This window comes from Asterias amurensis, chromosome 4 (genome assembly GCF_032118995.1).
Source record: "Asterias amurensis chromosome 4, ASM3211899v1".
NCBI classification, from domain to species: domain Eukaryota; kingdom Metazoa; phylum Echinodermata; class Asteroidea; order Forcipulatida; family Asteriidae; genus Asterias; species Asterias amurensis.
Genome location: NC_092651.1, coordinates 12,379,936 through 12,396,350, shown reverse-complemented (window position 1 = coordinate 12,396,350; position 16,415 = coordinate 12,379,936). Strand labels below are relative to the sequence as shown.

General features: G+C 37.5%; 1 protein-coding gene across 5 annotated transcripts in view; it reads left to right on the top strand.

Moving 5' to 3' along the window:
• LOC139936756 (uncharacterized) overlaps window positions 1-16,415 on the top strand; it is a 52,098-nt gene that overhangs the window by 13,067 nt on the left and 22,616 nt on the right. For 2 of the 5 annotated variants that reach the window (XM_071931669.1, XM_071931668.1), the window contains exon 3: window positions 15,894-15,967. In XM_071931669.1, the coding sequence (XP_071787770.1) occupies window positions 15,894-15,967 (74 nt within the window). Of the gene's footprint in view, window positions 1-6,884; window positions 7,062-10,399; window positions 10,561-12,347; window positions 12,566-15,893; window positions 15,968-16,415 lie in introns of those variants that run through there. The other 3 variants (XM_071931672.1, XM_071931673.1, XM_071931670.1) reach the window with 3 other exon arrangements.

Genomic DNA, 16,415 nt, shown 5'->3' with positions numbered 1-16,415 from the left:
TGCCCCCCCCCCCCCCCCTCCACCCAAAATGAAATTTAATTTTAGACAAGTGAATGGTGCGATAATAAGGCATCGGGGTACTTAATGTATAAACTGTGGGTAACTATCGTACTCTACAAACAAGTTAATGGCCATGATAACTGACTTGTAAAGCACTGAAGAGCTGTTGTTGTTATAAAACATTGTGATAGAAATGGCTCTCTTTTTGCAGTTTTAGAGAAAGGTATGACTTTCACCCCCAAATCTGAGAGGTGGGATTCTGTGATGAAATTGCTCGACGGTTTTGAATACTTTTAATGGTAAAATTACACTTGAGTATAATAAGTAAATTTCGCCCTACTCAGATCACAGTTCACATTTGTAATGATAACCATGCACCAGACTGCAAAGCCACACAGCCTCGGTTTGGTTACATTAAGAAATCATTACAGAACACAAGAAGGCTACATCATGACAAAAGGTCCGTTACCAGACCCAACCAAATATCCTTGTCACTATAAAGTGTTCCTGATTACATAATCCTTGGATACTAACACACAGGGAACAATCGATAATCACACCGAACGATAGAAAATTACGAACGAATACAATAGCCGGTGCCGTCAAAGGGAAACCGTTTACATTGACAGGATGGAAGGCCGTCCAACCCATTATTAACTCTAATTTATGTGTGGCAAAACTGCCGCTCCCACAGCATGTGTAATATCCTTGAAGCAAAATAGTGTACCTCATTGGTAACTCAATGACAAAAAAAATGTTCTGTAATTTCTAACTTTCTTAGAGTCAAGATAAGGTACACCGTACGCTTGCACTCTCTTTGAATCAATATAATGTACATTGATTGTAGGCGTACTCTCTTTAAATCAAGATATTTTACATCGTACGAAACTCACTCTCTTTGAATCAAGATAACCTCATCGTACGCTACTTTCTATATTTGAATCAAGATAAGGTACATCATATGCTTACTCTCATTGCATCAAGATAATGTAAACCGTACACTCACTCTCTTTGAATCAAGATAAAGTACATCATCGTACGCTACTTACTATCTTGGTACATTGTACAATCACTCTCTTTTATACAAGATAGGGTACATCATACCATGGAGGTAGTTCTACCTCCATGATCAAACACTCACCCTCTTTGAATCAAGATAAGGTACACCGTACACTCACTCTCTTTGAATCAAGATAAGGTACACCGTACACTTACTCTCTTTGAATCAAGATAAGGTACACCATACACTCACTCTCTTTGAATCAAGATAATGTACACCGTACACTTACTCTCTTTGAATCAAGATAAGGTACACCGTACACTCACTCTCTTTAAATCAAGGTAAGGTATACCGTACACTTACTCTCTTTGAATCAAGATATTGCACATCAAACGCTCACCCTCTTTGAATCAAAGAAAGGTACACTGTTGTGCACTCACTATCTTTGAATCAAGATAGGGTACATTAAACAATCAATCTCTTCGGATCAAGATATCGTACATCATACACTAATTTTCTTTGAATCAATATAAGGTACATCGTACACTCACTCTCTTTGAATCAAGATAAGGTACATCGTACACTTACTTTCTTTGAATCAAGATAAGGTATTATTATTGAACGCTTACTCTCTTTGAAAAAATATTGTGTATACCGTACACCCACTAACTTTGAATCAAGATAGGTACCTCACACACTTACTTTCTTTGAATCAATATAAGGTAAATGGTATACCCATCAACTTTGAATCAAGATAAGGTACATTTTTATTTTATATGTTATTACCTTCATTGCACAAATACAGAAAACTTACATTGGTGCAAAAGGGAAACACCGAACAGGCACATACACTCTCTTCCTTTGAATCAAGATAAGGTATACCGTACACCCACTAACTTTGAATCAAGATAAGGTACATCATACACTTACTTTCTTTGATCAAGATATGGGGTCATCGTACACTCACTCTCTTTGAATCAAGATAAGGTACATTTTTATTTTATATGTTATTACCTTCATTGCACAAATACAGAAAACTTACACTGGTGCAAAAGGGAAACACCGAACAGGCACATACACTCTCTTCCTTTGAATCAAGATAAGGTGTACCGTACACCCACTAACTTTGAATCAAGATAAGGTACATCATACACTTACTTTCTTTGATCAAGATATGGGGTTATCGTACACTCACCCTCTTTGAATCAAGATAAGGTACATCATACGCTCACTCTCTTTGAACCAAGATAATGCAGCTCTCTATAAGAAAAAAACTCTACCTGGCAAGTAGATACGCACATGTTGTTACCGCAAACCAAATACACATTAATACCTCACCATGCAATGCCTCAAATCCTATATAATGCGTATCGTACACCCAATATCTTTGAACCAAGAAAAGGTACATCATGTGCTGTTGAACTTTTTTCAAACTGACAACTTCATATACATGTAATGGCATGTAAGAAAAAAAGAGAGACATTGAGTGTCGATTTAAAAAGGGAACAAAAGAACGTTGATAAGTCATTTTAGTTTAGAACAGCGACCTTTATTATTATTTATTACATTATTAACAAAACAGTAGTCATCAAATGATGAATTATGGACGTAATATAGATCGAAATAAAGCTATTAATCTCAATTTGACCCAGAAAAACACCGTTTTTTAAGAGCAAGCAATTAAAAAAAATGAATGGGGGTGTTTACCCGCGTTGCCATTGGCAACGTGTTCATCGTTCACACATCATTTACGATATTGTCACCACCTTCGTAAATTATCTCCTTTTGTTAACGGCCCTAGGCCTAAGTTGACCCTGTCGCATAGGTCTACACGTGACACTTTTGCTTACACAAAATATTGTTAGCGTCCAATGACAAACTATGTAAGCATTTCGTGTAGTAGCATTTGTTTCTAGTTTTTTTTCTATGATGTCATTCAACACAGTAATGCACAGGTGTGTATAGAAATAATTTTAAAAGTGATTTAATATGAGATATAATGATGTATTAAGTTCACTTATTATTGAATAATAAGCAGTAAATTAATTAATTACAACATTTAGGTATGAGGTGAAAGGCAGTAGACACTATTGGTAATTGTCAAAGACTAGTTTTCACAGTTGGTGTATCTCAACATATGCATAAAATAACAAACCTGTGAAAATTAAAGCTCAATCAGTCATCGAAGTTGCGAGATAATAATGAAAGAAAAAAACACCCTTGTCACACGAAGTTGTGTGCTTTCTGATGCTTGATTTCGAGACCTCAAATTCTAAACTTGAGGTCTCGAAATCAAATTCGTGGACAATTAATTCTTTCTCGGAAACTATGTCAATTCAGAGGAAGCTGTTTCTCACAATGTTTTGTACCATCAACCTCTCCCCATTACTCGTAATCAAGAAAGGTTTTATGACGATAATTATTTTGAGTAATTACCAATAGTGTCCACTGCCTTTAAAGGCACTGGACGCTATTTGTTATTACTCAAAATAAGTGTTAGAATAAAAACTTACTTGGGGCAAACGTGCGATGGAGAGCTGTGATAGTATAACACATTGTGAGAACCAGCTCCCTCTGAAGTTTTTTTTTTTGAGAAAGAGGAAATTTCTCGCTCAAAAAGACTTCAGCTGAAGCCTTTTATAATGCATCTGAAAGCACACAAATGTGTTCAACACGGATGTCTTTTCTTTCATTATTTGTTTGTGAGCCCAACTTTTCACATGTTTGTTACTTTTGTAAGCATGGTCTTTGACTTTTTACCAGACGTGTCCAGAGCCTTAAGCGAGATGCTTTTGTTCCCACCTATATTGACAGACATTTTATCGAAGAAGTAACTATGCTATATTCGATTTTTTTTTTTTAATTGTCTTATTCCTTGAAGACTATGGACACTATTGGTAATTGTCAAAGACTAGTCTTCACAGTTGGTGTATCTCAACATATGCATAAAATAACAAACCTGTGAAAATTTGAGCTCAATCAGTCATCAAAGTTGCGAGATAAATAATGAAAGAAAAAACACGCTTGTCACGCGAAGTTGCGTGCTTTCGGATGCTTGATTTCGAGACCTCAAATTCTAAATATGAGGTCTCGAAATCAAATTAGTGGAAAATTACTTCTTTCTCGAAAACTACGTCACCTCTCCCCATTACTCTGTACCAAGTAAGGTTTTATGCTAATCATTATTTTGAGTAATTACCAATAGTGTCCACTGCTAAAACGTGTCATTTCTTATACGTTGCTTGCAATATTGATTTCATGAAGGGGTACAAGGCAGTCATTGTGGCTGGAAATTGTTAATTGAACGTCTTGACAATACTTATTGAAAAGGGCCTTAATTGGAAAAGATCAAAATGACCTCGTGGTGGAGGTTTTAACAACACATTGAAATACAAAGGTTTAAAGTCTCATTGTTTGGTGTATTGTTGACAGGCGCTCCATATGACGTCACAACGTTGCCAAATTTAGTCAATGTTCCCCCTTTAATGTCACTCAGACGCGGCATAATTTGGGCAACTAAATTACATTTAGCCTATAAATGTGTCATTGCTTGTGCAGTTTTTACAATGGAGAGTTTTCCGTGAATGGACATCGTCTTGAAGGTCACGTCTTGTTCACGGAGAACGATTGTGTCACGCAACTCAATGTAATGTCACTCCCACTCCACTTTTGATGAAGGCCTAGTCTTGGTTCCAAGACAATTTGCGCTAACACACAACCAACGTGGCTGCGCATTGCACACGTTTCTAATGAATTAACATAGAGGGCGCTTTGTAACTGTTTAGCGATTGATTGTATCATGGAGGATTCCTCCATGATTGAACCCCCTTTTTTTTTATTGATCCATAAATATATTTTACTGACATGTTTATTGACAATCGAGAAGGCCAGGCCATTGTAATATAAGTGCTGAATCATCGGCATGCATACTTCAGAAATACCCTGATTCATCCCATTTTTCCCCGGGCAATTAATTATGATGTTCTTCAACCCATTTTACATTCGAGGAAATTGAATGGTTGACGGCTCTTGCTAATGGCTTTTACGAAACGGAAATAGTCACACGAGATGTCGACATTATGTTATGAATTTAAATGATCTTATTTTGAAATGTTAGACTGGTGAACGTTTAGTTAAAGCCATTATACACTTTCGGTAAACAGTATTGTCCAAGTCCCACATTTCGTGTATCACAACTTATATATAAAATAACAAACCTGTGAAATTTAGGCTCAATCGGTCGTCTGTGCGGCACCATAATGTAGCCCGAGCCCTGAATTTAGCCTTATGGTGCCGCACAGTCGTCGGAGTCGGGAGAAAATAACGGGAAAACCCACTCCTGTTTTCGCGCGTTTCGCCGTGTCATGACATGTATTTATAATAAACCCGTAATTCTCGCTATCGAGAATTGATATTGAATTTTTTTCTCAAAAAGTAAAGCATTTCATGGAACAATATTTCAAGAAAAGTCTTTCACCATTACCTTCTGTAAACCCTGTAAATTATTTGTAAATCTGTGAACTTTTGTTTCTGTACCGAAAGTGTATAATGGCTTTAAACACTAAAAAAACAACCAATCGTTTAATGGGTGCTTTAGCCAAGTTCAACCTTTACGATAATTTTGTTTCCAACCAATACAACACTTGATTATGTTTGACTATGTTTTGTGACATCGTTACAGACTGAAGCTATCTGTTTCTGCTATGCACTTCGTGTGCTTAGAACTATAGGGTCCAATAATAACAATTTCATATATAGGCCTGCGTATTGATAAAAAGATCCATGAAAAACGCGTACAAATTTAACATAATACGTAAATCAAATTAATTTTAAAAAAAATATATTTTACTTGGGAAACAAATGTTTCTGTTTGATTACCGGTAAACACAATTTACCGGAGGCTTCAAATAATTTATGCAAAAGCAGTTTTGCGAAATCCATACAAATTGAAAAGTTGGGACCTTGTAGCCTTCTGTGCAGAATATGTTGGCTCTCCATAGTTTTCCAACCTCAGTTCTTGGCAAAAACCCAGGCACTGCCGTTGCTAAACTAAAGAAAGGTCTATACACCATCCCGAACAACAGCAGGTGTCTGGACTCCTCTTGAACAAGTGTTCCTATAAGAGGCAATAGTGTCATACAACTTGCCCCTCTAATCCAATAATAACTTCCCATAATGCGCTAAGCAAACAACATTTCCCTTCAAAAGTTTCGACTGTGGGAAGGACTGTGTTAACGGACAACAAAAGTTGCGTTCCTAAAATAGCAACTAAATGCAAACACCATAATGCACGTCAGGGGATCGTTGAAATGATATACATACGACTGTTGCGTGAATTCAAAATATTGTGACTGCCAAATTATTTATATTGTGTGTGTTTTTTATGTCATAAGTGTTAGCAAATTAACATATAAAAAAATGTTTGAATTGTTTCAAATTTTTGTTGCTTACAGGTTAAACTGCCTTTCATATAACAAATGCACTGTGATTTTATACACAAGTTTTAAGTGAAAGCGAAGAACTTAAGATGGTAAAGTACAGTACATTGATGTTTGGCCACCTATCTAGTTTTAAATTAAACTTGTGAGAAAATAATTTGCGGGTCAAATGTTTAGTGAATTTGTTTGTTGAACATGCTGAGTCCCAACCATACTGTAAGGGCCTTGCTTTGTGCATGAACAAGTATGCCTATATACGATACATACATAAAACAGCCGTTGACACACCGTATCAATGAAAGTTCGTGAGTGATTGTTAAAGACTGAATTGAGCGGATTTTCTTCTCATTAGGAATTTGTACAATGGAACATCCCGGTCTATTAGTATTTTAATAGGGTTGAATCGGTCGGAAGCAGTTTCACTTATTTTACCGTGTGTCCCCGTGTGAGGTTGGCCGTTGATAAGCGCTTATCTACCCGTGACTTTACGTTCGCTGTTCGGATATTACCGGGTTTGAAAGTTGGAGATTTACAAGACCATCTTGGTTTTTTTCGACATGGGACCGCAGAGTATTTATATGTCCACAGACGGTGTCAGCATGGAGGAACCGCCACTGTATAAGGTGCGTTGATGTACTGTTATTTGACGATTTCAAAAAAGTGTATTCGTTCAAAATGTGCAATTTGAGTTCTAGTCCTGGTGCCGATTTTACAGAGAGATAATCCTAGTCTTTTATGAAGTTAGAACCAGTAACTGGTCTTAACTTGAGACTAGTAATATCTCTTAAGCATTGCCTTATATAGGACAAGTCCTAAGTTAGGGGAGTTGTGAAATCGACCCCAGTACATTGTGTATTATAATTGCAGCTTATCAAAGGTGTATAATATCATTTCGGGGGTTTTGTTGAGTAAATTTTATTTCCATCATTCAGTTTAAAAATTATACCAACATTTCTTTGGTCCTATTGTGGTTTATAAATTCGACAGGGATTTGGTGCACCTTTATTTCGATTGCGTCGATCAAAGTAACAGTCTTGGAATGCTGTTTTCTCGTTACTTTATCCTGTATTTAGTCATTGGTTCTCTGGCCTTTTTTGTAAACACTGAACGCTTAGGTTTAATACTCGTCATTTTGTTGCTGTGGTTTTATTTTTGAGGTTGTTGTTGTGGTGGTTTTTTTGTTGCTGCTGATAAACATGGGGTTCCCTTTTATTCTGTACCTCGTCGATTAAGACAATTGTGTCTGTTCTAGAGAGACTACAGGGCGGTGGGTTCGAATCCCACCTGCATGGCCCAGAAAGCTCATAAGCTAAGTCCAGGTTGGACTCCTCCGTTGCATGGTAGTGACACTGACGTCCTTTCACATGCTTACACATACATCGAAAAACAGTGCTAAGAGTTTAAACAAAATTTGTTGTAGCCACTTTTTAAAGCCATTGAACCCTTTAAAAGTTCACAGATTTACAAATAACTTACAGGGTTTACAGAAGGCAATGGTGAAAGACTTCTCTTGAAATATTATTCCATGAAATGCTTTACTTTTTGAGAAAACAGCAAAACAAGATAAATTCTCGTTAACGAGAATTACGGATTTATTTTAAACTCATGTCATGACACGGCGAAACGCGCGGAAACAAGAGTGGGTTTTCCGTTGTTTTCTCCCGACTCCGATGACCGATTGAGCCTAGATTTTCACAGGTTTTTATTTGATATAGAAGTTGTGGTACACAAAGTGTGGGCCTTGGGCAACACTGTTTACCGAAAGGGTCCAATGGCTTTAAGCATGTTTAAATAATAAACATATTTATTATTTTGACACCTGCTTACCTAATGTGTAGGATTCTAACATACACAGAATCTAAACATGTTTTGAGTTAAACATGTAAAAAAAGTGGATGTAAACTTGTGCTTATAGAAAGGTGTTGAAAATCTAAGCAACCACTGTTTTTAGAGTCAATACGTGATTATAATTTACTCCATTATTACGCATGGGGCTAAACCCCAAAATTAATATTATTGTTATCTCTGTTGCAATATCGAATTTGACAGGCATAAGATTTCTCACGAATTCTCCTGATTTCAGAATTTCTTTTTGAAAGCTACGTAAGCCATGAACAACCAGAAGGAAAACAGAAGTAGTCCACACTGTGTGCACAATTTGTCTGATGATGCACATAGTCTGTAAACCCTCCTGAATTGTAACAAAATGTGAGAGCTATATAAATATGAGGTTCCGGAACTAGAAAATGGGGACTCATGCATGCAAGCCAGGTTCAGGATTTTTGACATTGCGCCAAATCTCATCCCCGAATCATATCTATAGTGAGTTCATATAACCATGGTAACATTGTTTATGTTTACCTTGTGTGTTCTGATTATAACAACTGTCTTGTTGGGCAAGGTCTTTTCTGTGTGAGCATCTTTTGAATCTAAAATTGGTATGAAAGTTGAAGGTGACACCTATATACCCAACGTTGATTATTGATGTTTTATACCATGGTGCCCTTGTTGGGTTGTTTTCAAATTCTATGAGCCTGACACCCTGGCACGTTTTCACTTTCATTTTTGTAAAGCTTTCTTTCTGTGTATATTTGTACTGAAGGTTTATCTTTTGGAAATAAATGGTTAAATGGAATGTACTGCAATTGATTGGAGTCTCTACAGGTTCGTTAAAGGCAGTGGACACATTGGTAATTACTCAAAATAAGTATTAGCATAAACCTTACTTTGTTTAACGAGTTATGGGGAGAGGTTGGTGGTATAAAACATTGTGAGAAACGGCTCCCTTTAATGTGAGGTAGTTTTCGAGAAAGAAGTAATGTTCCACGAATTTGATTTCTAGACCTTAGATTTCGAATTTGAGGTCTCGAAATCAAACATCTGAAAGCACACAACTTCGTTTATTATCTCGCAACTTCGATGACCGATTGCGCTCAAATTTTCACAGGTTTGTTATTGTATGCATATGTCGAGATACACCAAGTAAGAAGACTGGTCTTTGGCAATTTCCAATAGTGTCCAGTGTCTTTTAAAGTATACCGGTACTTTTTATTTTTAGAACCATTCGAATCTTATGATCCAAGACTACAGCTAAAATTTATTCTTTCAGAACATAACTGCCCTGAGATTTTATATAGAACACCATGTGTTTTGTTTAGTGTAACGCTAGATTTTGAGTCCGGGGATTACATTTCCAAAAATGTAGACCTACGTGAATACTGGTTTTAGTAAATAATTTGTATGTAAATAAAAAATAGCACAAATTATTTCAAACCTCATTGATACCATTTATTTTTTTACCAATAAAAAAGTATGTAGGTCTTAAAATAGAATAAACACCTCGATATTTTAAACTTTTAAAAATACCTTTGGCCAATTCCGTCGGAGTTCTTGGAAGGGCAAGTGTTTTTCTCGTTTCAAGTCATCGATTTTCGTTAAACACAAAAACTTTCCACAACCCGATTTTAGATGATTATGCATTTCCTAGGTTTACCCTGTGTTGTCAACCATTGTACACACTCAGAAGTGTTGTACCCTACTATACTCCTATAAAGGATATGTTGATAACTTTTATTCGCTCAAGGTTTTTTTTTATCAAAATAGCTTTTGAAATTTCTCTCTAAAGCACAGCAGCACGCCAATTTATTGATCCGGATGAGTAAAAGGGAGTTCTCCGAATTATAGACAGAATAAGATCTTTGGTTCAATGTGTGGTCCGTGTAAAGATGACGTACGCGTAACCATGGGTTGCTGGCTCTCAATTAGTATCGTTATGTAGTTCCCTGTCTGCTTAATGATTCATGAGCGCTGATCGTTTTCAGTTGGAAGGGGGGCCAGACTAGTATTTGCTCGTTCAGCCTCCGATAGGTGATAACTCTTTTAAATGAGCAAGGTCTGATGGGAGGGCGCATGTTTTTCTTTGATGACGGTTTCTTCTGTCTTTTGCCTTTCTGGCCGCTGCTTGTTATAACTTGTGTATAGATTTTTAAAATTTTACAAGATACAAATTAGTTAATTGGATTGCAAAGAAAGAAACCAAATTCAAGAAATACGGGTTGACAGGATTGTAGTTTTTTGGTGACTGGTCTGGCGATGCAACTTGGCAGATATTCTACAGGATGGGTAAGGATACAAAACATCATTGTTCAATTTTAGTCGGCTCCTAGACTCATGTTGTGTTCGATGTTTCCCTCTGAAATGAAGTCACATTCGAAAAAAAAAAAACCGTGTCTGAAAACCTGATTTATCACACACAAAAACAATCTGCGACGCTTTTCTGCTCTGCCAATTCATGTAATAGGCCTGCCTTACTTGACACTATTTGTAATTACTCAAAATAATTGTAAGCATACTAACTATCTTGTAACGAGTAATGGAGAGCTGAAGGGCACGACCCAGCTGGGTCAGTCTGACCTTAACCGTATGTAAAGTTGACCAAGAAAGGGGTCAAAATTACGTAGATTCAGAGTTAAAAGTTCCTGAAATAGTTCCGAGCTTCGGCTGGTCTTTTTTCGTGCATGATATCTGGGGGTGCCGCGTGCGCCTTGACTAAAGGCTAAATGGGACACGGAATCCGGGTCAATTCGGACCCGGAAGATTTTAGAGTGTCAATAATTGGGTTGGTTCGCATCAGGCATTTCACGGTTGTTGTTTTTTCGTTATCTATCTGTAGACTATCGGATGGGGTGTGGGAGGAGGCTTTGTATATGGTCACTGTTTAAACCACCCCCTAATGTTGTTTTATTAATGTAAACCCTTTGTCTATGGTGTAACCTTTTATCTTTTGTACTTAAAATAACAAGCCTCCAAACCCTGGAGGCAACGTAGACGTGTGAACCACTTAACTGTCAGCAACACTTTCTTCCTTACCAGCCTGACCATCGATCGATGCGATTGGCCCCACTGGAGAAAGCACTTGAAGAAGACTCGTCTCGTAACAATTCAGAAACTATCGAGACAGGCTTCTCGTCTATATAGCGATTGTATATCCGCTAATGAGGCATTGAAGAGAGTGTAATGAGTCTCACGCTGATTTTTGCTGCTCGACTCACAAAATATTCTTAGTTGGGGAAATCTGGCCTATGCTGGGTTTTTAGATCAAGCCCCAATTTCATAGAGTTGCTAAGCAGAAGGTTTTGCCTTACACAGTTCTGCTAAGCAGAATGGAGCAGGATACCAGTCACAGATTGTTCATGTGACATGGTAGTTTGGTTGGTAACCTTATTCTGGTAAGCTTAATTTTGTTGAGCCTAGCTACTTTTTGTGGTTAAGCAGCTCTATGAAATTGGACCCTGCTATGTGTGTGATTAATTAACAGAACTGCGATCACAATGCCATGATTTGATTGATACTCCCGAAATTAATCAAAGTAATTATCTCTCACCCAGTAGCCTTGCTATAATTAGGTCATTTCTTAATTGGAACATAGACCTAGATTAAGTCAACACTTACATGGCAACTACTGGACCAACCTTCCGATGTTCCCCTTATTCAAATAGAAAAATGTGACTCTGCCAACTGGGCCAGTGGGTCTCATGCACACATTTCATAACGTTGTTAATCGTGATAAGATAGAGTCAATAAAGTAGCCTAGTGATAAATTACGAGCAGTGTTTGCAAACTGACAACGATATCGTAACATGGATTGGAGTTTTACAAGGGGACCCCTCTCTATCAATTGCTGGTAATAGATTGAGCTGCCACTATCCGAACAAAGTTGGATGAAGGAATAGCCTTTTGAGTGTGATAATTTTGTAGGAAGAAACTATAGTAAGCTTGCTGGTACAGCCATGTGTAAATCTCTGTTGTTGGAGCGTTGCCTCTGAAAAAAGCCGGTGTCAGGTCTCGACGTTTCGAACAGTATACTCTGCTCGTCTTCAGGAGAATATAGTTGACATTTTGGGCTTGTAGGAACAAAACTTCACTGTGAATTGGTTGTTCAGTTGCCAAGAGTTTATGTTTGTGTTTCATGGAGGACGCATCGCAGAATTGTTGGGCCAAGGTACGGAAATCGAGCCTAAGGAAGGGATTGTTGTCCGCCGTGTCCCGACGCGGCACCCCGGTGGGTCGACGGATGGGATTCTATATGGATTTATGTGACGACAGCACATCCAGAGCGTCATGCGAGGTAATAACATTGTCAATTAAGTAATGTTTGGAGCTTTGCATGGTGTGAATATTATTATATTATTTAAAATAGGAAGAAATTATGAATAAATAGTAAACTTGCGGGTACAACCAATGTGAAAATCTCTTTTGTTGGAGTGTTGGCTCTGAAAAGAGCCGGTTGGGTCTTGACGCTTCGAACATTATACTCTGCTCGTCTTCAGGAGAAATCTGATATAAATATGTTTGGTTTTGAGAATTATTACAAATATATTATTTGGTTTGCGGTAACACCATGTGTGTCTCTACTTGCCAGGTAGTTGTTCTTGAGAGAACTGTCTTGCTATTATATTCTACTACCGCTGAGTAGATTTTTGGATTTCTGCTGTCCTGCTTTTTTAACTACTACCTGGACGGAAGGTAGTAACTTGGCTGGGACTATACTACTCTGGCCTTTTTATAGAGGATCGTTTTTAAATTCAATATCACGGAGTGAGTTCTTAATTTGCCCCAACGTTTAGACTAGCTTGCTCTCTGGTCATCATCACGATGTCCCTTACACTTACGTTGTCATGTTCTTTTTCTGGACAATACTGAAACGGGACTGTGTTTTTTTATAGGATTATGCTTTTTCTTTTTTGTGTCAAATCCCTCAAAAGACTATATTGATCGTGTCTCCCGGACTGTGATAATTTATCTTGCCATATAGAACGACATCTCCCACACCTTTTCAATTGTTGAAGTCTTGTTATGGTCACAGACCAACCATCGATCGTGTATCGGCGCGGACGGGTCCACCACCGAGCGAGGCAACCAACCCCCGGGGCGTTTCGGGCCGCGTCCTCGGCGCTCACCCCGAGGCATCGATGGTACCCTTTCGGAGTTTGTTATTGGGGGGAAAAAGTCGTTAAACTTTAATCTTTACATACGGATTGTCCGCCTCGTTGGATAAATCCTTTTAATTCGCGATGATCGGCTGACAATAGATAATCATTTCAATCCATATCGGTTTTCTTTCGGGTACAAATCCCCCCTTCACCCGCAGGTGTTATACCCCATTTGGAAGAACTCTGTGGCCACAATTTCAGAAAGCTGTGTAGCAGACTAAATACTGCTTGACATATTCTTTGCTAAGCAAAACTTGATTTGAAGCACAAGTCACAACATTGTAAATGTAATGTAATTTTGGCTAGTAACCTGTTTCTGTTAAGAAATGCTTTTTGGAAAAACCGGGCCCAACTTCATAAAGTTGTTAAGCAGAAAATACCACTGCTTAACGAATTTCGTTGCTAAGCAAAAACTGATTGGGGCACCAGTCACACCAATGTTAATGTAATGTAATCTTGGCGCACTGGTAACCTATTTCTGATAAGCATTACTTTTATGTGCTTAGGAAACTATTGCTTTTGGGCCCTTGACGTCAGGCGTTTTTCTTGAACAAATTATTTATAACATCATCTTTTTATAAACATTGTTTACTGGGTTGAACGTAACGTAAGCTAATTTAAACTGAAGTCTAGTTGAAAGATCGATACCCTTGTCAGGTCAACTCCTTATCCAAACTAAGTTATTCGAGAACCCCCTTTTTAACGAGGCACCAGTAATTTAATTCCACGGAACTTTTTAAGACTTCGACATGGGTACATTTTCAAAACTGCTTAAGCTTAAAGTTTAAGCTTAAGCACAACAAGTTATGTTTACCAGAATAAGCTTACCAGCCAAAGTACCATGTCACGTGTATAATGTGTGACTGGTATCCTGCTCATTTCTGCTAGGCAGTTGTTCTGTTTAAGCAACTTTATGAAATTGGGACCACAGGGTGTACCCTCGGTGTTAGTAATACTCATGACACTAGTATAGTTTTCAGATAAGTCTGTTGGTCAAACTCAACAATTCAGCATACATCTGGTGACTTCTGACATTTTGAATTGTATAAAAGAAAACACACGTAGGCCCTGTAACTTGTCATGTTTCGTTGTACGTAGTGATAGCCATCAACAAGTCCCTATCTCTTTGATACAGGCTTCTGTATGAAAGGTTGGTTGCTAGGGTCAAAGCAAGATAGCTTGTCGAGTCTGGTCGGATCGTTTACATCATGACGAGGTTGCCAAGCTGATACTAAAGGGTTTTGCTACCTTTTATAGATTTTTTTTTTACATTTGTTTCTGAATGAAGATGTATATGTAAGTTATATTATAATGTACATGTAGAAGTTTTAGCATTATAAGTCGTCAAGTTTTTTTGTTTTTTTTTTATTTTTTTGGGGGGACAAGTGAAAGTCACAGAGCGATGTCTTCAGTTGAGTCGCGTAGTTCTGCTCCAGAGCAGACGAAAATTGTTTTCGTGACATTGTTATTCTAATTTCTACAGCACCTCAGCAAGCTTTTTTACCATCATTGTCTGCAAACCGTGTTGGTTTAATGTTAAATATGGGCGTTATCGTTATTTCTGTATTTTTTTAGTTTCTGTTTTGGAGCTTTTTATCAATGTTTAGAAATGTAACATTTCCATTTTTTCAATTTATCATTGACCAATATATTTTAGTATACAGTGCTAACACACATCAGTGTATGGGTAAAAACCAAAATTAATATTCTTTATCCCCGATGCAAATTTAACATCTATTACATATATTATGGAATGATTTGAATGAATATTGTTTTATGTCCTACAAAAGATACCTTTAACATTTGACGTATGATATTTTCTCCAGAGATCATTGTAAACTCTTAATTAAAAATATTTCCCGAACACCAAAATAGGTTCATGGAATGCCTGCCGTGTATAATAGATGAGGAAGTGATGACAACCCATCATATATTGTTGATTTTTACGTTGCTAAGGCTTAGACCAAGCACCGTCTATCGTTCCCACACTACACCACACGGCCCGATGTTTGTTTACTACTTACCGAGCCATGTCACATCAAAAGCCATTTTGTTCTCGTCACCGTAGTTTTTTTTACGATGGGGACTTGTCCCCCGTTAAATTGAATATCAAGCGGGGTTCATGCTTTGAGCTTCTTGTCTCACATCGGTTTTAAGAGCAATATATTTGTGTGTTTTTGTAGGCTTCTTTATCAATATTAAACCAACCATTTTGTTTGATGAAGTGCAATAAATTTGGCCATTGTCTGGTTACGTTATCGTTAAATTCATCGAAGTGTGACCAGATTGCGAATAGCTAACCGTCTTTATTTTATGAATGTTTGGCCAATAAACATAAATTAATTAACATTGGCCTACATTACTCTTGCAACTTGGCTCATTTTGTTGTATTTGGCATAGGGACATAGTTAATGACATCCAAATACTGAGTACAAGTTATATATTTTTGATTATTGTTTCCAGGCTCGCAGAAGATTCGCTCATGCAATCAGAATGGTCATCCTAATGCTACGAATACACTCCATGGTCTTCAAAAAGTAAGTTTTGTTTACAATTGTTGTAATTGTTTTCTAAATAATGTGTCACATATTTAAAAATGCTTGCATAGGGCCTAATTAACATCCATTTTAACTCTTTTTGAAATCAGACCCATCAATCCAATGTATACCGTAAGAATTTCAAAACGTGCACAACTCAAGCAGCAAAACAAAACAGCTTCGCGGTTTCAAGGAGCTGCTTAAGCACGAAAAAGTAGCTAAGCCCAAATGCTTAACAGGATTAGGTTACCAGCTAAATGATCTGTCACATATACAACATGTTACTGGTTCCCTGCCTTTGTATGCAGAATATTGTTAATGTCATTTTCCGCTTAAAGACACTGTACAATTTTGTCAAAGACCAGTCTTCTCACTTGGTGTATCTCAACACGCATAAAATAACAAACCTGTGAAAATTTGAGCTCAATTGGTCGTCGAATTTGCGAGA